Source organism: Orbicella franksi, chromosome 15 (assembly GCF_964199315.1).
Source record: "Orbicella franksi chromosome 15, jaOrbFran1.1, whole genome shotgun sequence".
Classification (NCBI taxonomy): Eukaryota; Metazoa; Cnidaria; class Anthozoa; order Scleractinia; family Merulinidae; genus Orbicella; species Orbicella franksi.
This window is the reverse complement of record NC_138159.1, coordinates 7421530-7443905: the sequence shown is the minus strand read 5'-3', so window position 1 is coordinate 7443905 and position 22376 is coordinate 7421530. Positions and strand designations below refer to the sequence as shown.

General features: G+C 38.5%; 2 protein-coding genes and 1 pseudogene across 2 annotated transcripts; 1 reads left to right on the top strand and 2 right to left on the bottom strand.

Annotated features, from left to right (window-relative positions):
* Positions 1 to 1216: 1216 nt before the first annotated feature.
* On the top strand, positions 1217 to 10300 carry LOC145469660 (uncharacterized). Its single transcript, XM_081453417.1, has 5 exons — positions 1217 to 2046; positions 2414 to 2527; positions 4518 to 4601; positions 5864 to 5963; positions 9070 to 10300. Exons 1-4 carry the CDS (start codon positions 1978 to 1980, stop codon positions 5954 to 5956), a joined length of 360 nt encoding a protein of 119 aa, XP_081309543.1. The 5' UTR covers positions 1217 to 1977; the 3' UTR covers positions 5957 to 5963; positions 9070 to 10300.
* Positions 10301 to 11697: 1397 nt separating this feature from the next.
* On the bottom strand, positions 11698 to 13106 carry LOC145469617 (transmembrane emp24 domain-containing protein 7 pseudogene; annotated as a pseudogene).
* A 2390-nt stretch (positions 13107 to 15496) lies between these two features.
* Positions 15497 to 21972, bottom strand: LOC145470127 (homeobox protein SIX6-like). Its single transcript, XM_081453959.1, has 2 exons — positions 20881 to 21972; positions 15497 to 17615 (listed from the first exon to the last, which is right to left on the bottom strand). Exons 1-2 carry the CDS (start codon positions 21435 to 21437, stop codon positions 17258 to 17260), a joined length of 915 nt encoding a protein of 304 aa, XP_081310085.1. The 5' UTR covers positions 21438 to 21972; the 3' UTR covers positions 15497 to 17257.
* Positions 21973 to 22376: the final 404 nt, after the last annotated feature.

Below are 22376 nucleotides of genomic sequence, written 5' to 3'. Positions count from 1 at the left end.
GGTAAAATGAAATGTCCTTTATTAACCCTCAGTCGGTGAGTCAACGATAGCCGAAGCTTGAATTGCTGTCTTCTTGTTGCGTAGTTAAATGCGCTATTAATATTTTCTTAAGGTATATTTATGACCGTACTAAGTCAAACATCTTTAAAATTTCAATGGCTTTTAACAATTTTTTCTTCCTTTTTCGGTTTTTGTAAGCTTCTTAACTGCAAAAGCGGAAAGAATTAGGCTGGTGAAATGAATGTTTATCACAAAAAGACTGTCTTGTGGTTGAGCTCAATTTAGCTGTAGGCCATGACCGCCTGAGACAGTTGCTAAACCTCTTTCAACCAAAATTGTTAGACTGCTTCATTCACTTGGCACAGTTCGTCTCGTAAGATTAAAATACTGGATACAATTTCAAGGCAAAACTGATTACAGCCTTGTTTGTCTGAGGATAAAAATATCTCAGTTCGCAGAAATGTATTCAAAGCATAAGTTTCTGAATCTCCTTCCTTCGTGACGTAGCTTCTATAAGTTCCGCATCAAAACTACCCAAACTGTTTTTTGTTTTTTTTTTATCGATTTTATATTATTCCTCTCGGAAGAATTGGTGAATTTTTTTCCCTCGTGTTACCAGGTATAGCGTACAGACGTAAAAAAAATAGGTCAGATGAGAGAGATAAAACACATTTCGTTATGTCAAGTCTGCAACAGGGTCTCAAGGAATTAAAAATCAAAAATTTTGCTCTTAAAAAAGGAAAAGTACAGTTAAAGAACTACGCGGCAAACAGACATAAAAAACACTTATTTTTTCAAAAGGTTTCCAAAGGCTTTGCTTCCACTTTGTTCACAAATCAATGCAATGAAAGCGTGGCAATATCTATGGTTAAATTCTCTTCCTAGGAATTTAGGGTGTTTTTGATGACAATATACAACAAAAACGAAGACAAAACCAAACAAAATGACTGAGGCAAGTGAGCTGCGGTCCTGACGCAAGCTACAAGTCAGGCGGAAATGCCTGGCGTTGTCTCCGTGAATTTTTTTAGGAGTTTAATAAGAGTGTGTATTTTCTTATGAAAATATGGTAACATTTTGCTTTACGAAAGTGATTAAAATTTGATCTCTCCTTACGATGCTAAGCAGACAGGTGATAGCTATAAACGAGAAGATATATAATAAGTTACCTTCATATTTGGGACCCTGAAAAAAGCTTAAAAAATACAAAATACCGAACTCGTTACCTTGCGCACGTACGAGACTCGAAACGATGTAACTCTATATTACGAGATAGTTGCGTCAGATTGTTTTCGTTTTTAGCAAAGATGAAATATTTTCTTGCCAAGTATAGTCATGTCCTGATATCGAAGTCCCCGCCTGAGATATTTCCGTGAAGCGGAGATTTGTTACAGAGATTCGAAGATATATTTAGATATCTCCGTATTACGACTATTACGGCACATTCTCCGGTTTCTAACAATCGTACATCAATGGAAGCGCTTTGTTGTTGAGATATTTCGCAGGTAAGTTCCAAATACTAAAATAAATACGCTGTAATAATTACTTCTTTGTGGGCTACAGACCTTACAAGAAAGACATATAAACTGGTACACGTCAAAAGGCGTACCTCCAAATAAATTCAAAAACCGGAAATCTCTACTGAAGACATCCTGTGTTGGTTTGGCATATTTTAAAACAATCGTATTTCCAGTTAAAGATCCCAATCTCCCATATTTCACCATAAAATAAGACAAGATATTTCCTGGTTATTCGTATCTCAGATAAAATCTTGCCCCGGCTTCATTTTTTTCACTTTATCCTAAGATACTCTGCACGTGACATCAAACATTTCTAGTTTTCCCGCGCTCGCTCTCTTCACGTGACTACAGGGCTGGCCTTGCATATATATAGACGTGGTACTTAAAGTCTTCAAAAATTTGACGCGCGGATTTGACCACAAGTGGTTTGTTGAAGAGCGAACGACTTTCTAAAACAGAAATGAGCATTTTAGTAACAGCGATAAGGTCGGGTAATTTGGAAGTCGTGAAGGAGAAATTTTCTCGACCGGTAAGTTTCCTTTTGAATTACTTTAAAGTTTTAAAAACGGTTAGAAGAGACAAAGTTATGTCTTGATTAAGCTTACGGTGGATTTAGCGAGTTAGCTTTAGGACGAAATGCCCTACATCTTTACGTCTATGTTTAAGAGCGGTGTTTGCTTCGGTGAAACTAGATTTTACTTCACATGATCTTAAAGTATGTATCACTGCACGTAAAGCCTGGTGAAAAGTCATTGTCTCACACAAGCGACAGATAGTCTGACTAACGCGATGTTATATACAGGCGCTGTTATGGAATCCCTAAGTACCAAGTTATGAGAATACGAAATATTTTAAACAAGACCTTGGTATGATTTTAAACCTCTTGCCTCGCTCAGGGAAGCCAGGTCAATACTCCCATTCAGCATGGACGCAGCCCACTTCACATTGCAGTCCAAGCACAGAAGCTGGACGTCATGAAATACCTTGTCGGGAAAGGAGCCGATGTCAACGTAAGTTATTTACTTGAGTTCATTTACGAGGCTTCAGAGATACGGAGTCAAGACAATAGCAACCACTTCAGCTGAATGTCGTGTATGACACGCTTTTTCGTTCAACTGGCTGATTAATGAATTGAGTCGATCTTGATAGCTGAATAGGTGTCCCGCTGGCAAAATAAAGCGATGCGTTGACTGTAAAGAAAACATCGATGGGAAGAAAAAAAAACATCAGTGTTCTCCTCCATTGGTTTGACAGCTCGACGCCTATTAGACAGAATTTGCATTTTATTTCTCACGTAAGACCTTCCGACCTTTGCAAGGAAGCCTACACGCCTATCTGCTGTCACAGTCACTTTTAATTCTCTCTTCAGTTTAAACCACTATCATGCTCATTTATCCACAAGCAGAAGAAAAGCAAGGAAATTAATTTAGTCTGTATCAGTGCTTGGTTAAGTGATGATCAATACGAAATCCTTGTTTATCGTGCACGATAACTAATTGAGCGTTGTATCCCTAAGATGACGTCATACCAAATTAAAATACCTCAATTTGTTTGGCGATGCATTTAACCCAGGTGAACATCTAGCAGTAAATGATAGATAAATTCCTTATTGCATTCCTGCGATATTTACTTCAACCTTAGCTTTTCCGCAAGCCTTTGAAGTTCGGTATTACCACCACATTCCTACTGCACTAGAGTCCTAATTTATACGTCTGTGCACATGTACAATGTCACGTACTATGCGAACATTTTTTATTGACTTAGTAATCAACGCCTCAACCCTTCTAACTCGGAACAAAACAAAATTCTTAACTGTTTGCATATATTATCCCCGAGGTAAAGCTCTGAGAATTGAGTGGAAAATCAAGACAATTTTTATTTGTTTATTCTCGGAATGAAATTGTCTGGCAAGAAACTGACTTCCTCGGGCATTGTAACAACGAAATATTTAAGTTGTAGAATATGCTCTCTTGAGCCATGTACAGTGTAAGGTGGTTCTAACTTTTTAGCCTGTTGATGAAAGTAGGAGATATGTGAAGCAGAGAGTACATTTAAATGACAATTTTACGTCTACGATTATGACATCCGTGTTTACAGTTTCCCCTCATCAGTTAGTGGAAATATGAACTTGATTTACCAAATGACCGCGTCAGCTAAAGAACACATCAAAATTCAATGTTGGCGAGGGCTAACTTGAGAACAGGGCAGCTAAATAGCCGCCCGCTACAGTCCACCGAATCAAGTTTAACGGACGTAAACACAAACCCATACCCTCCTCGATCCACGAGAGGGGAAAGAGGAGGCTGGATGGAATTACCCGTTTGAGTTTTCGTTGTAAGAACATACCAAACTGTTTTGAATTTGATAGACTAGCTCTGGAGGATGAAATTTTTTTTGTTGGTAATGACGCCGTGACGCCATCTTGGATTTCACTATTTTCTCAAAAACTCAGAAAATAACATCAGCCGATGGAAAACTGATAAATCGAAGATGATGATAAAATGTAGAGAGGTACTTATTCTGCAACGAGGTTGTTTATTCTGTAATGCTGCTCAAGAAAACTGTAAAAACGGAGAATTTTGTCAAAAAGAAAACATTTGGCTAGACCTGCAAATCAAAATACTGTCTCTATGGTAATCTAAAATGACAAGGAGAAAAAGTTGACACATCAAAACTTCACCAAGGGATGAATGAACTGCTACTTAAAGTTTCAGCGTAAAAGAGTGAATCCAAACGTCTTTAAAAAAAAAAATTGAAAAAAAAAAAAAACGGTTGGGCGGTAGCATCCTCCCCTCTAAGTCCGGGTTAACAACGGTTAACATTCTTGAATTGTACATAAACTTAGCTCTTCAGGCTACAAACCTTACCATAACTGTTGAAACTCTTTGTTTGTTAGTTTTCATATATTTTGCCCCTCCCACCCCTTTTCAATGTCTGCAATGCAACACACTTCAGAACTTTTGCAGAGCATTAAGACCACTGATGTTATGTATTTTTCAGCTTGCTGACGAAGATGAATGTTCTCCGCTGTACTATGCAGTCTTGAACGAGAACAAAAATCTTGTCGAGTATTTGCTTCAAATGGTGAGTAAAATCAATGCTAGGTGTGTTCTAATACGACGTAACGTTTGATCAACGAGAAGTTTGGGCCTTATTTGGCGTCATTTCACTTACTTGTTTGCCGTTAGTAATTGTTCGGTCGTGATCTCGTACCAACCAAATTGAGGTTTGGAACAAACACAACGCTTTAGTGAAATTTCGTTAAGAATGAAATGTTGTTCGAGCTTCCGAATGAATTTTCGAAGACTTCAATTTAATTTTCAAGGCGAGAACCGGTCGTTGAAAAGTTTTACCGAGCCAAGGGAAATTTTGACTGACATTTCGCATCAGCAGGAACAATTGACTTTTCCGAATGTTTGTTCGAACCGAAACTTTTTGTTCACATGTGTCAAAAAGCCCCAAAGTTCTTACATTTCGTCAAATTTTGTTTGCATTACCTTAGGACAGCACTGTACATGTAGAAATCGAAAGGCCTAGGGTCAACCATTATGCCACTGTATCTCACACAACTATCAAAAAGTACTTACATCTGAGTAACAAAGGACAAGGGCCGCACCTGAAGAATATCGGCCAGATCGAAGTATTGACAGTTCAGACCAAGCGCAGCGAGGTCCGTTCAAAAATGACCAAGAGCCGATATTCTTCCAATAAGGATAGTTAATTATTGAGAGATTATTTAGAACAAATCTCTCGATGACGGACTGGAAAGACACCGTGAACTTCTAGCGAGCAGTTTTAACGTTTCAACAAAAAAGGTTAAAAGAAAAAGGGAAAAAGAGCGTTTTACAAAGATTACTCGTGACAATACCCGGTCGAATACTTACACCTAACCGCACCTTTCTAATCCCCTGGAAAACGTGGAAATTGCATTGCCAGGCTTCCAAGCTCCTAAAAATATAAATTTCTTGTGGGGCTAGGGGGTGGGGGCAGGGGGCGGCATGCCCCAAAGGCCACTAGTGGCTCCCACCTTCAACGCCCTATTAGCTAACTCTTCTGCGTACGTCATTAAAAATGCACGTTTACGTACCCTGGGTTCTCATTGGCTAATTGCGAATTTGGGTATGGTAAATAGAAAATATCAGACCAGCTATAGAACAATCTGATTGGCTGACTTAAGTTATTGGCCATCTGAACTAAGAAAGTCTTGTAATAAGGATACATCATTACGAGTAAGCCTTAAAGCTGCATTGAATTGTGGATCCACTTACATCCTGATCCTCAGTGTCAACCAAATGCAGGCGCTGCAGTTTTTACGACTACTTACTTTATCCATCTGAATTTTGCAGGGCGCAGATCCTGACGGCGAGGATCCAGAGGGAAATAAACTGATGGACACTGTTAAAGACGAGGCAATAAAAAGCATGTTGAAGAATGTATAGAATTTAGGTAAGACTAACAAAATTGAAGAATGCATAAGATTTAAGTTAGATTAAGGTCAACACACTCTAGTGAACATTTTGCAAGAACAAGATGCTGGGACATGTTGCAGCGACAGTTTTCCTCGTTAGACCTAGACAAAATGTTATCGACATAGACAAAATGTTATCCCCAAGCAACAAGTTGCATGAAATTCGGGCGGCAAAAAATTCAGCTGAGACAAAATGACCTCAATTTTCAATGTCGCCTCGTGTGCACTTCTCTTGGACACTGTCCCCGCTACAACATAGAAATGAAGCACTATCCGCTTCGTGTCCACCAGTTTGCATGCTGTCCCTGCCACATTAGTTCTAGCGTACCCTCGAAGAGGTTGTCTCCGCTTCACCCCGCAACATGTGTGTGTGCCCAAATGTGTGCTGACCTTTAAGAATCTTAATATAGATGTTTATAAGAAATATCTGTAATACAGCTTGGAGCATTTGTTGTACATATTGACATAAGTGCTCGAACAATCTTTGATCTTGGGGTGCAATCGCAAACCTTGCAACCGAGGGCAAAATAACTGCCTTCGTATTACTGAATTCATTTTGGCCGAGACAGAGAGCATTTTTACTTCAAACTGATCGGCTCTAAGGTCCCTACGCAACGGCGAAGAAAACTGCTTTGATGTCGTTGAGCAACAAAGGCGTCTCGTATCGAGAATATTGACGATGAATAGATCTTTTCATGTACGGTTTCTGGCGCCATCTTATTTGGAGGGGTGGCGGGGGGCGGGGGGGGGGCAAACACGGCAAAAATTACAGTAAATCTATGGAGAAAATAAAGAATATAATGTTCAACTACTCACGGAAAATTCGAGCTCTGAAGTATTTATGAATTGCAAACTAAAGTTACCAGGTAAAAGAATTCACTGATCTCATTTAAGGGGAAAAGCCTCGCTAGAAAAGCTTCAATTAAGGTTTCCATTTTTTCATACGTTTGTCCGCGAATCCGAATCGTGATTCTCGGGAAAATTTAGAGACATTTGTATAAAACATTAAAAAGTGCAGTTCCTCGCCTCACAGCAAATCTATGTTCTTCAACTTTGACCAAAGAAGCCCTCTGTTAGGTATCTTTTCCTTGTAATTTATCAAATACTCAGAAAATCATTCACTCTCAAATTATTGGACATCAAACTTTTAACTTTTCCCACACATATCCTCAATTTTTTGGTGTGTTTGGCCCCCAAGCAAGATGGCGTTAGAAACCGTGAAAAGGTCTTTTTATCAAAGAGCAAAGGGAAATAAGCGGAAATGTAAACCTAAAACACACAAACACTGAAAGAACTTTTATTATGTAGTGGAGAAGTGGAAAACCAACCGAAAGAAATCCAGGTCTGCCTTTGCGTAATCGATCATCTGTCATAGCCGCCGGCACGGCCTGGGACACCGTTACGGCATATGTGAACATTTATCGCCGAATCATATTCTATCCCAGGCATTGACCGCCGGCTTGCCTGCGAAGTTGAGCTGAGTTCAACTTCGCAGGCAGGCCGGCGGTTGTCGGCGGTTGTCGGCGATGAAAATATTTTATGTGAACATCATCTGCGGACGCAACATACTCCAGTAAGACGATTCGATTCATATTTAGGGATAAAATGGTTGAAACTTGCGCAATTCGATTTGCATTTCGTGCAAATTTGAGTACGTCGGCGATCCATCGCAGATGCACCGGAGACCCACTGGGACAGATCGCCGAACGTTGTCAGTTGCGGATAGGTCGGCGGGATATGAGAACCAGACTTAAGAGAACTCCAATGCGCAAAACTACCATCGAAACTAAAATTAAGAAAATGAAGAAAACTCACCACTTAAAGACGAATACTCTAAAGCGGTTACCAACCACAGCGCTAACTGGGATGACTATGGTGACAAAGAGATCCGGTGACCTGAAGTACGTAAAAAATAAATAACATTACGGACCACTCTGACATCAGCGCAAGGACTTGACGGCTACGACTTAGGGGGCGAACGAGAAAGAAGATTGCAACAACAACTGACAACAGTGTTCCGCATCCAGCAAGTATTTTGAGCCAGCTATAAATAACCACTAGAGTAGTCCACAGCTTATTTTAAAAAAATACAGTTTGTATCGCTTCTTGTGCTCCTGGCCCTCTTACGGCTGCAATAGTTAGCTGAGACTGAAAAGCTCACTAAGAATTCAGCGGCGCTAAGAGTGGTTCATACAAGAGGCTACAAGAGGATCTTCACTGAGAAATTCAACTCCGAGTAACTTCCGAACGTCTTCAAAACATTAAAAACAGGCATATAAACTGACCAAAACTTTGCCTAAAAGTTGTTTTCGAATTAATGGCGAAGGCTTTTCAGCGGCGTTGTTGTACAAAAATAAATTTCATTCAGCTGATTTGTGCGTTTTACGATTCATTGACGCTTACAGAACACTGGAATGGTTTCCTATACGAAATTACGCAACAGCCTGCATTGTTGGCTTTCTAAAAATAAATTTTGCCCTCTTTGTTATAAACAAGTAATCACATGATTCCTCATAAAATTAGGATAAATATAACTTGTGTTTTCGGAAGTTGTAGAAATTTCCTCAACTTCCGAAAATACAAGTGATATTACTTCTCAATTTTACTACGCGGCTCATGCGATTATCCACACTAATCTATATACCGGTTCTGAGCCAGAAAACGCTATGAAACCATACCCTTGGGACAGCACGTATTTACACGACTTATCCCTGGAATTTTACACATCCTCCACCATGTCTTGTGGCGGGGTATGATCACCTGACCTTGCTGGGTACCCCTGACGTTACCAGGCCATTTTATAAAGCCATGTGACTTCTTGTATTTTTAGCATAATTTTGCGCAGTTGAAGAACACACTGAGATCATATGGAGCGCATCAATAATGATTTGATTTTGTTGAACCATTACTAAAGAAAACGAAAAGGACTCTAGTCGTGAATATGAAAATTGATTTAGTGCAAACCTATTCTTTGTTCAATCGTCGTTCATAAGGTTTCCAATCCTTCCATAAAATGACTATGGTTTTCGCTGAATTGAACAGAAGGTATCTGAGATCTGATTTACATCTTTGCTTTCTTCACAGGAAAACGCACAGTCGAACTTGATGGAGCTAACTAACCAACCTTGGATTGTAAAACGTGAACAAATACAGTAGCACAGTGGAGGACATTTTCGATGCATGTATATTGAATAATTAGATTATGAGCTCAAGATTTCTATCGCGTGATAGAAATCGAAATCTAGTAGTCGTTCAAAACTTTGCCTAAACCTTCACAGCCACTTCAAAAATGCATAGAAGCGGCCGCTTTTTTGCTAACAGCCGCACACTGCTAAGCTACTCACATTCGACTTAATCAACTTAATTAACAATTAGATTATGAGCTCGAGATTTATATCGCGTGTTAGTTGACTCGGGCTGCGCCCTCGTCGACTATCAGGCATAGAAATCGAAAGCGAATAATGTAATTGTTTTAGAATAAGTCTACCAGTCGTTCAAAACTTTATCTCAATCCTCTTCAAAGACACTTCAAAAACGCAAAGCGGCCGCAAGTTTGTTAACAAGTGCTCACTGCTACGCTACTCAGTCATTATCTACAACAAAATACATAGTGAGTAGCGTAGCCAATTAGAGAAGACGCTATTAGATTTATACTAAAACAAAGTAGATATTGAGTAGTCTGGCTGATAAGGGAACTATATTCGTGATAGAACGCTAGTAGATTTATAGCAATAGTTGATATGAAGCTTTTTTGAATCAAATTGCGAGCTTGAAATTGAAAGTAACATTTAACAAATAAGACATTTTTTTTTTTTGGAAATTACATGTTAGCCAATTAACAATAGGGTGAGTTTCGGAGCAAGTTTTTACAGAAATCGACCTAATCTTGATTCTTTTCGGCATGAGGTTATGATAAATTCAATCTTTCACTTTTTTGTTATGTGATTTGTTACCATTAGAAAGTAGTTTCCCTTGGTTTTCAATCCGTTCAGTATGTATGTTTCAAAATAACAGCAAATAAAATTGTGTGGCCTAGTACCTTCAAGAATCGGTTTAATTGTTCACTAGAAAGGTTTCAATTATTATCATGTGTGGAAAATCATTAGTTATTTGGGGACAAAAAAGTTCTCGGAAAAAAAAATATAATAACATATTTATGAATATAGATCAAATGTTTGTATGTAATTGTTAAAAATAAGGCAATAGTACATTTCTGGAAGTATGTTCATAAAGTTTTTCTTCTACTTTTGCTCCATATACGTTGAGTGTTACTTGCAGAAGCGAGCATTGGAAGTTCAATTTCCAAGTTAGTTTATATGGAGTGGCTCACCAGCACAAAAGCTTCCACGCTTGTTTCCACAATGTAATGGAAACTGAAAAATCGAAATTTTGAACTGTTTTCTATCATTTACTGATAAATGTTTCGTGCCATGTTATGCTTTTATTTTTGCTGCAGAATTTATGGCAACTTATAAGCAATATGGGTTCTTTTATAAAAAGAAATGGCTAATGTAGTTAACAAGTGAAGATATCGAGTGTCTATTCCAAACTTTCTATAGTGATGAAATTACTATTCTTTATAATCCATCAAATATTTTCACTCGCTCGCGATTGGTTTAAACGCGCCACGTGACTGAATATGCCCCAGCTAAAACTGGGGAATATCCGAGTGATATCTCCTAATTTTCAGATCCCGGGTGTTGCGAAAACTTTGTGAAGTACAATAAACACAATAGTCTCCATTTGACTATAAAAATATGCTCGGAAATTTGTCCACGGATATTATCTCTTCCTCGAAGCTCACAGTTTTCCTCGAGCTTCGCTCTCGGAAAACTGTTCGCTTCTCGGAACAAATAATGTCCTTGGACAAATTTCCGAGCATATTTTCGCGCCAAATGGAAGCTATTGTTTACAAAATTTAGCTCTTAAATACGATTAAGGCGGAGACTCTACAATTGGGATAAGCCCATTTTCCGACAATTGTCTTCTTTTCAATCTTTACGCAAAGAAAGATAGCATGGCTAATTTGCATTATAATATGAAAACCATGATGGCGGCCTATCAAGAAAATGGTTCTTTGAAAAATAAACCTGTATCATTGTTTTATAATTTAAGATCTTGTAGAATAGTTTTACGTTAATTCAGACCTCAAATCACGTGAATTTGTTATCAACCAGACAAACTCATTGTTTGATTGAAAATCAAACTCGTTGCATGACAATCTTGGAATAAATGGTGAAATATACATTGTAATTCAATTTTCTTAACGGCGACCAAAGGAATATGAAAGGTTAATTTATCCAGGACTGATGTCTCGCGGGAGCGTTGTTAGTGTGGAGGATTTCAGATCAAAAGATGCAGGCGGGTTCAAGCCCAGGCCGGATCACTCAATAAGAGGCGCAGTGGCCTCATGGTTAGTGCGTTCGCCTCCGGATCGAGCGGTCCGGGTCGAGCCCTGGCCGGGGATATTGTATTGTGTTACTCTTACAGTGCCTCTCCCCTGCCCAGGTGTATAAATGGATACCGACGAACTTAATGTTGGGGGTAACCCTGCTATGGTATAGCATCCCATTTCGGGGGAAATAGACATATTCCTAGTCGCTTCATGCTGCAGAAACTGGAGATAAGCACCGGCCTGATGAGCCACTTGGCTCGTATACAGACTTTATCTACCTACTCAATACGAAAGAAATGAATTTATTCCGACTAACATATTATTCCTAAGCTTTAACAAGTTCTTTATTTTTACCCAGCGCCGTCGAATAACAAAATTCAAAGAAATAATTTAACTACAATGTACATCATTTTCCCATATATCATTACAGATATTTTCATTTAAATAACAGTTCATCAAAACTATATTCTAGAGCAGACAATAAATATAAAATCACCAAACTGAACAACAACTCCAAGTGTAACCAAACAAGAGAGTTCTAAAGCTTGGCAATCAAATAGCCAACTAGGCAATTAAACTAGCTGGGACCATTACCCATGTAGTAAAATTTTTGATTTCGGCATTTATTGGCAGAGAGCCATTTATTTTAAGATCGAGTAGAAATTGTTCATCCGCAGAGAAGGAAAGAAATTATAAACAAGAACCAAGCTATGGTAAACCGGATAATCTGTGACTGAATTTTACTAATGATTATTCCTTTTGAAAGTTGTATTCATAGGTCCTCTTTTGAAACAGTAAAAAATCTACGTAACAAGAAAACTTGAATAACTCCAACAGAAATTATAATACAAGACTGTCCAATGGACCACCACTGAACACGCTGTTTAAGATATTCCGCAGCCAACCGACCGTTTGCTTCTCTGAGTCTGTAATAGTTCTGATATTTCTCGATCAAGTTGAAGTTCTCGTGAATATTTAGGAAGGACTTCTCGAAGTACGTCAGGGCCGTTTGCGTTCCGTCAACTCCTTCATATCCCATGTAGTCTTCGTCGCCTTTGATCAAATCGAAGTAAACGAGGTTTTCACCGATGGAGAATTCGAAAACGTTGCTGAAACAGATAGTGTACGTTCCGTTTTTATCAGTGGTAAATTTATGCAAGTCGTAATCCTTCTTTTCTTCTTTGTAAACGAAGCTGCCCTCTGGATCCTGTATGTACGCATCGATGCGCGGGTCGACGCCGGTGATCGGCGCGTATTCGAGCGAACACTCGGTGTTTTCTACAAGGTCTTCGTAGAAACATTCAAAGCCGCTAAGTTGAAACTGTAGATGGCGGCCATATACTGGTACCAAGCATAAACACAAGAGGAAAATTACGATTAAATGGTCCATCGTCAGGGTACATTCACGCTTCGCAGAAAAGATATCAGCACCAAGATTTTGTGATCTTGTGGTTCAACGCCACAATACAGTCCTTCTCTTTCTTAAACGCCGTGTAATTGCTCGTTTCACGCAATTTCGCCCATGTTGAGCTGAGGTGAAGTTATAATCAAATCTGTTGTCCGAAGTAAATTTGCATGCGAGAAAATAAGGCCACGTGGCGTTCTGTAGACGCACGCGTAAGAATACTGTGATCTTAGCTCTTGGTTTGAAGACTTTGATTCCTTGCCGGATAAAACGCCGAACTTTTATGCTGTAATTAAAATCAAAGAAAATTTCCGAAAATTGTCGAAATGGGTCAGATTTTAATCGTTCAAGCGTTTGTCGTATTCGAAGAAATTATCCCAGCTGGTCGAAAAGCCGAACAAAAGCATTGTTTTGTTGAATTTTAATTCGACGTCGTCACCGGCAACCGAAACGAAATCAATATTTTGGCTGTGTTTATTTGTATAGTGCAGTATTTGTAATTGATTTCACTTGCCATACTCAGTTTAAATAACTTTACTAGCTTAAGTTTCTATTCTCGAGGTTCAAATGCGAGGAAATTCGAAAACCGCATCCACATAAATCAACATTTTATGACATATGCATTACTTGTATTCCGTGGAAAGAAAAATAATGGATCTGAGAGCTTCAGCATGCGCCGGCAATTACAAACGACCGAAATCCAAAGAAGCAACTTTTAGCGATTCAAAGCAATCGATTTTGATTTCTTTCTCAACCAAGAGATTGGTTTTAACTTAACAAGAGAATATTGTGATCCAATTTTACCAATGTTTTGTTTGCCAGCAGGACAGGCGGTTTAGCAAGGCATGGATTTATACAGCGGAGCCGTAAAAGCAGAAAAAGCGTTATGCCGCCTTATGTAAGCCTGCTTAACAAATTGTTATGCATGTATCTGTTCTCAGCAAATGCGCATGTTCAATTAAGTCAAGTTTAACCAAATGTCTCCTCCCATCAAAACGGGAAAACGTCTAATGCACACTGTTAGAAAAACAAATCGGAAAAAACAATTCGGAAGCCACGGGACCGGCTTTTCTTCGTGAACCCGGCAATTTGTCAAGTAAAAGTAACAAAAACTGTAAAACTGACCATTTTCTTTTTAATTTTGTTATTGTAAAATTTGAGGATCACAATATAAAGCTTGCAAATGGGCAAGTTAAATTTTTTTTTTATGATTCTCAACAGAGCTGGTACATTTTACACTAATTACTTATTCACCGAGAATGAGGTCTTTACGGGAAAATCTCAAACCACGGTCTTGCCGTATTGGCCGAGCGATAGCGAGGTCAATACGGCAAGGCCGAAATTTTCCCGTAAAGACAAACGTTCGAGGTTAACAAGTTGTTTATTACATGGCTTTTTGCTTAGCTTTAGCAGGCCCGTAATCAACCCGCGGGCATTACGGGAAAATAATGCCTTAGAGCTAGCCAATCAGAGCGCGTTTTGCATCAGTTACAAACACAAGCCATTTGATAATGTGGAATAATCTCAAATGATCTAAATATGAATATATTCTGTTCTCTCCAGCAAATATCTGTCATGCACAACATGAGCTGAAAATGTCTTGCCAGTGTCACCATACCCCTTTTACAGAACTAGCAATTTATGACCACTACAGTGAAATCATTATGAGAAGTGACAGGGAAAATTCTGCAAACGATAATTCTCTGACAGAAACAACTCAGACTCATTGGGCAAGACATAGCTTCAGGATTTTGTACGCAATGCGAGCCAATCAATGAGACTGTGCCGTGGCAAAGTTAACCTTTAGAGAAAACACGGTAATCCCATGGTTAGGGCTTTCATGAGGAAAAGGTGATATCCTACGCGGGACCAATCAGTAAAGTAATGCTGTACAAAAAAATATATTTTTCTGAGAAACGCGCTTTTCGACTCACTGGACGAGGCACATCTTCAGAATTTTGTACGAACTGCGAGCCTATAATTTACACTGTGGCCCAACGGTCAGCGAGTTGGACGTCGGATCGAGTGACCTGGGTTCCAGCAAAGGCCGGGGTTATTGAGTTGTGTTCGTAAGCAATAAAGTGCCTCCTTCCATTCAGAAGTGTATAAGGCACATGTAACAATAAGGAAAAGATGGCAAGTGTAGGCGCGCTAAGCTGCGGTGAACTGATATACTATCTAATGGGAGTACCAATACTGGCCTAATTACTCAGATATTTCCGTTTTATACCTGTAACTATATTTAATTTTTTGTTTTTGTTTTGATCATCTGTGTAACTGCATTTGAGTGAATAAATAAAATAAATGAATTAATAAATACTCGACTCCTAGTCATTCTATGCTACGGAAGCCGGTATGAGTTCCGACAGTGTGGTTCAGTTAGCACAACGCGAGTTGAGCTTAACTCAGTAGCTCTAAATCTCTTTTAATAATGGTTCAGGCAATTTTGTGATACTCAAAGACAATATAGTGATTCTCTTGTCTCGTCGACCCTGTATTGATAATATATGAAACATCAGAAGTAATCCTCTCCTTGGATCAACCAGTTTTGGTTTACGCTTGACTTGATTGATCAATCTTTACAAACGTCAAATATAGCTTTTTTAAAACGGTTGATCTTTGATTCAGCAATCATTTCAGCCAAACAAACCAAAAACAGTTTTTTCTCAATAAAACACGAAAAACTCTCAACTAAAACGGTCTATCGCAAAAGAACACGCCCTTAAAAAGGGTGGGAAAGTTCTTAATTGAAGCACTTCAATTAAGCAAGTCAAAATCGTTTGGCGTTAAGTGGCTTGTAACAATATAAACACGGTCTAAGTTTTCAACCAAAGACTACAACATGGAAATGGCATTGTAGTCAAAACTCAGGAAGAATGCTATGTATGCATGTAATAGTGTCCCTCAAAAATGCCTCATTCTAAAAACCAGCCACAGTTGGTGGTTTCAGTCCATGATGGTACAGTAGATAGAGGCGAAACCAGCGGTAAGTGGATACAGCTACCAGGTCGGAAAGCCACACCCCAAATAGCTTGCAGAACTTCCCGCCTAGATTGTTAGTTTGTCATTTCTGTGATGATAATTGTTAATTTAAAAGCGAATCTTATCGATACGGTTAACAAACTATTAGCGACTATACCATTCATGTTTGTTTTTTGTGTGTGTGTGTGTTTTAACTTGTTTCTAATTTTCTTGAGCAGTTGTCATTGTAAACAAACAATTAGTGTTATCGACAATTTTATCTCAAATTATTATGCACACAAAGCCAGAAAAAAATAAAAAAATAAAATAAAATGACAACTAAATATTAACTTAACCTGATTTTATTTCCAGAAGAAATAATGTTATATTTTACATAATATTCCTTAAATGCATTTAACAGGCAATATTACACAACCCTTACAGTAACTATAAACATTATCCACAACATCAGCGGGATTTTGTCCTTATACCCGTTTAATTGGCCACATCGCTCGCCAAGAAGCCTCAATTGCGAAAACTGCTCTGCATTGGACGCCAGAAGGAAAACGCAAGAGGGGCCGCCCTAAGATCACATGGCGGCGGACGGTGGAGAAGGAAATCAAGGAGATGGGGAAGACCTGGGATGGCATCAAGTTTATGGCAAGGGACCGACAGATGTGGAGGGAACATATTGCTGCCCTACATGCCACTTAGGCGTGAAGGGCATGAGTGAGTGAGTGACCTGGTTATATATTATCATTATTATTAGAGTTGATTTAGTGTTCTTATTGTAATACATTTTCCTTTTGCTATATAATGGACCGGTTTTTAAGGTCTTCATTTCTACTTTGTTCGTTTTCTTTATAAATGATTTTATGGGCCCATTAAACGTCTCAATCTCTGGCAAGTCCTTCTCCATCAAGCTTCCACAATAACATCTAAAAACAAGCTGTCCCACAGCACGAATTTTCAAGTGACTTTCTCGTCCAAGAATTGATACTGAGTGTTTCCATAGAAGAGGGAGCACTACATTTCTGCTACAGTGCGTATCTAATAATGTAGAAACACGCTCGTGTACAATATTAAGGTAGCCTGCATGATATTGTCAGTACTATCCAAACTTGCAAACTAACCGCATTATACTAGTTAATCTAAATAATAATGACCTCGATATAGCGTTATTTATTTCGACATTTTTTCATATACAGTCTCTCGGAGTGGTAAACACTTTACAAAAGGTATTCAAATCCTCCGAGGGAAAAAAGATGGCGACTAGTATTTACTCACAGTTCTTAGTGCACGACAACTTTAAAAACGTTTACAAAAACGTACAGAAACGTTATAACATCTTTAAACCCAGGCTACTCAATGCCCTTTGTATAGGGACAAATATTATAATCATTTGGCTTTCTTAGTGCCTCATAGGCTGTGTTAGGTTCGCAAGGCATTGTGGTTAAATGTACAGCCGCCATCTTTTTTTCCTACGGTGGACTGCCGATTAAAGTTTCAGACTACAAGTTTTCGTATGCCAGTCGATTAGAGTAAATAGGTTCGAAAGCGCTCGTTTCAGAAGACAGGCTCAACGTGCTGCTCTGCGCATGCGTGCTTGTACACGTGCTTGTGCGAGGATGAGGACTTCCCGAAACGTATGCTGGGTATGTTTGAAGAGGCACATACGAATGATGAATCTGCGCGTGTGCGTGCGCCTGTAACTCTTGCAGATAAGCCGCTGACACAGGAGGCTGCGGCGTCGGTAATACCGGAGCTTGAGGAATGAGGTAGGGAAAATGCGAGCGCAGTTCATCGTAGCTGAACATCATGGAGCGTCCAGGCCCTTTCATCTTCATCATCCCGTCTTGTTCCAGGCCCCTAGGTAAATCATGGCAAATAGCGGGATTACATATTTTCGGTTTAAAAATTTACTGATTGCCTTCCTCAAAGCACTTAGCAACAACCATTTACAAACTACAACAACGTAACTTGAGCTTTGTATGTGCATTAGTTACTTTCATAGCCTAGAAATAATTAAGGACAAAAGTATATTACTGCTATTATAAAACTTTAAGGTAAAAAGCTGTTAAAATTATGAGTCTAAACGTTTTCGATCTGTTTGATCATCATCATCATCACTCTGATGATGATCAAACAGATCGAAAACGTTTAGACTCATAATTTTAACAGCTTTTTACCTTAAAGTTTTTTATTTTACTCTTATCGGCGAAATGTATATATCACTGCTATTGTGACTTAGTTTGCTCTGATCACCCACAAGTGGTTTGAAGAAAAACAAATTAAGTAATGGCTTGACTCCAAAAAATAAAATAAATATAAAAAGATAAATGAACTAGCTGATGGAGGCCACCCTCTTTTTATTTAGGATATCTCGGAAGACGATATATATAGTAAAACAGAGAAAATCGATTGAAATGAAAAGTCATTGGCAAATAGTCTCTATCTAAATTTAAAGCTTTAGTAGCTAAAATAGAAAAAAAATAATTACAAAAAATGTAAATAACCATTGTTTAGGGCTAACCTGTATAACTGACAGAAAACGCTTCTATGTGGCATCGGAAGCCCGAGGCTATATAGTGCAGAAGAGTATCAATTTATATTCAAGTATCTAGAGCGTAATGGTTAGAACAGATGCGGCCTTTAATTAATATTGCCCCGATAAAATCTATTTAATAATGATATTTTTGAAGATATAAAGTGTCCATTGAAATGATTTCCATTATTACGTTGGAGCCAAATTCCGCGCACAGAGAATTTTTGGCCTGCCTCTAGTGAAATTAAAAAACATCATGGTTTTTGGAAACAAATAAGAACTTTTCTCGCTTATATCCTCCATCAAATCACACGACCTGAGTATGCAAAATTAATTCTCTCCTCTGATCTTCGTCAGTTTTTATTGCGCTGGAGTTAGAACTTAATTAAACCCGCAAACTGAAGACATTTTTTTTCTTTCAGTTGGTTATTGGCTTTTTTTATTCTCAAAAAACCGCATGCCTGATTACATTGAACTATTAATTCTTCATAGTAATTATGAGGCACTTCCTTTTAAGATGTTGATTTTCTGTGTTCTCGTTACACGAATACAGCAGTGTATAGACATTGTGAGGAGAAAATGGATACGGATCACTCTGGCTTGAATGTTAGATGATATCAAGCCGTACATTGGTAATGTTGTTAGAATTCTGTTTGGTACGAGAAATAAATATAATTTTTCTTGATTTTGAAGAGAGACAAACGTCAGCAGCGAAACCACTAAATAATTTCGAATATCAGTGAAACTCAAAAGGGTTAGACGATCGGACATGACTTTTCGTTTAAACAACTTGAGAACAACTGACAACGTCAAAGCATTATTCCCAAGGTAGTCGGTAAACGTTGGTGATTTATGATACGCCTGTAAACACATGAAGACTGACCGGTCTTGATATTAATCGGTATCACATCTCGTGCTGATGACGGCTCACCCATTAGCTAATATTTTCGGTTGGTTTTTCACCGCGCAGGTGCATAAATAGCCGCGAGGTTTTAAAATGAAAAGTAAACATCACTAAAACCTTTTTTCCATTTGGCCCGGGTAAATGATTGAAGCATATGTATCAAAGGTATTGATTCAGCGATAACATTGCTGCCCGCATACAAATACCAGTCAAGTTTACCCAGCAGCGCTATACATCGATATGAAATTTGATCCTCCTTTTTCTGGAGACAACAGCGAAAGAAATCGAGCTGAGTTTATATGTACCATAAGGTTTTCTCAAGAAAACGGCCGTTTGGTCTTACCAAAAAGTTTGCTAAACGGAATTCAAGTTCTTAAGTTTAAGTAGATGAAGTTCTATGATAATTTACCTTATAAATCGACTTCACATTCGAGAATGACATCTTCATTAAACATTTGACAAAAACAATCTTACAACTTGTAGAAAAGCACTTTCCTTTGAGCCGATGTAATTTCGAATTCTCAATTTTTTTCTTATACATCTCAGAAATTTTTAACTTTTTCCTCCTCTTGTCTTCACTGAGCAGGAAAACAATTATACTGTATAAAAAATCAATTTGAAGTAAATCGCAAAGGATTCTCTTAACTCGTGCGATGAAATATTCAGAAAAAAGCAAAAGCAAATTTACAGTATTGTGAAAAGGATAGATTTTCTTTGGTACAATTGATTACTGGCAAAAAGCCTTGTCCTTATACCAGGTCGAATTAATTGTTTCCATAAATAAACGTACCTCTTGTATAATTCATTGATTTCACTATGAAAACGTTTTACAATTAAAAGGTTCGCATGAAGGCAGATGTAGAATGCGCTTTTCTAGTTCTTCTGTCGTGTAATGAAGGGCTTCTGATACAGTTCTTTGTTGTCAAAATTTCCGGTGATAATCGTGCCTTATTAACAAGTAATCGTACGAAATAGAGTGTTAATGCAGCATAACAACTTAACCAATAATTTCCTTATTAAACAGGCTTTCAGAGAAAGGATTCACCGTAATTTCGCGCTCGTTACAATGGACGCAGCAATAGAATATATATGCTGATACACGAATTATAGTCGAGAAGAGTGAATGTACACCTTAAAATAACTCGGAAATTTATGATACCACTATTAGCAAACTTAATTCATGTACGTTTAATTAAACCGTCGATTGCCTCTTCGTAATATCTGCTAGCATTCGCATTCAAAATAATATGTAACCTAAATTTCTTTCATAATCCTTAAAAAAGCGAGAAGATCACAATTCAAGAAATGAAAACATAACTGAATGTTTGGAAGCGAGTCACACATAATTTTCAATCGACGAAGAGAAAAAGGAAGCCGCGTTGCTTCGTGTTTCCCAAACTTAAAATTATTAGCAAGATCATTAGGTCTTGTGTGTACTGTTTTCATTTACCTGGATCCGGGAATAAATTTATTCCCACAGCTTTTCAACAATGAAATGTAGGCACGAAATCCGTAAATACAAATAACATATTACATCAAGGAAACTAAGTCACCCCATTCGCAGGTAAGAAAATGTTCAAAATAATATAAGAAATATTGAAACATGGCTTATTTTGAAAAGAATTGGGGACGTTAATGTTTCAATACATAATTTTTGAATGGCATATTAAAAAGCAAAACCTTACCCCTTCCTCATTTCTGCAGCCCGCACCCGTTGTCTCTTGTTCTTAAACCAGTTACTAACTTGTGTCACGGTTAGATCGGTCATCTTTGCCAGCTCGTACTTTTCTCGAGGAGTGGGGTATGGATTCTCGGTGTACGCCTTATTTAGAATATTCCTCGACTTCTCTTTGAAGCAGTAAGTGGTCTCTTCGCCATCCCAAATCGTCCGTGGAAGAGGGTACTTCCTCCGGACTCGGTACTTGCCCACAGCTCCTAAAGGTCTGCCGCGCTGGCGTTCCGCTTCGATGTAATGCGCCGTCCTCCAAAGACACTGAAGTCGCTCGTGGTTCTCTTTAGAGAACTTGTTGCTCTCGAGTATGCCGTACAACTCCTTGAAGTTGTTTTGGTAGAAATAGACAACAGCCTTTGAGACTAGAATTGTCTCGGTTGTTTTGGCATCGTTGTCTATTTCCGCGGGTAAAGACCACAGAAATCGAGAGAGGCGCTCTATTTCACCGTTATTTTGAAGAAACTGGCACACTTTCGCAACTTGACCTGGTGAAAATGGACACGGAAACATGTTACTGATGGACGCTGGATGTACCTCAGCTTAGCGAGTGTCTCTGGCGATTGTTGCCTCGAATGTGACAATCCGCCTAGCACGCCCGTATTAAATAGAGCCCTATCTCGTGATTAGCCAGCGATTTTGTTTCAACGCTGGCTGGAAGCTTTGTTGACTAAACTAAACATTCCCGCTTTTGAAATGATATTGTCCAAGCCATAAGTTGAACAAAACCCCTTTTAGTGTAGACGTCAGAATAGCATCAAGTGTCCAGTCCTTCAATTAGTTTGTCATTAGCATGAAATAGATTCAGACAAACTTGTTTGTTTAAGCATCTAGGATGGCCTATTTCATTTTGAGTATCTGTGGCCTGAACAAACAGTATTTTAAGCGCTCAATTGTGGCTAGATATTGAAACCAAATTGCCGACCTTTCAGATTTTGTATTCAAAATGTGTACAGTGCGAAAGCTTTGGCCATGAAGAATATTTCGAATTTTTAATCATTTTTTGTTTTCCACTTTTGCAAAATTTTATGCGATCATGTTCAATAAACTCGTCCATTGTTTCTCAATTTGTAACTTCGATACTTTAATAACCAGTCACAAAGAACGGACTTTTTAATCAACATCTAACAAGTTTCCATTCAATGTATGTAGTTCAATTCAGGGGGCGAGAAATAAATCAAAGAATTCCCTTCGCAGTGTCACTTTTACCATCCTGTTTGACTTAGCGCAGAATTCTTCAGCAAGAAAAGCAGTTGTCACGTTATGGGTGGAATTCTACACTTCCTCTTCAAACATTCGGCATGATCCTTAGCGCCTTTAACACATCAAAGGAAAAGAAAGGGAACGAGTCTGAAGAAGTAGCAAACACATTCTTCAATTACTACGCAGGGCTTACTTTCGTACAAAAACAACTTTATGCAATCTTACTTCAAGTAATACGGAAATAAGCCA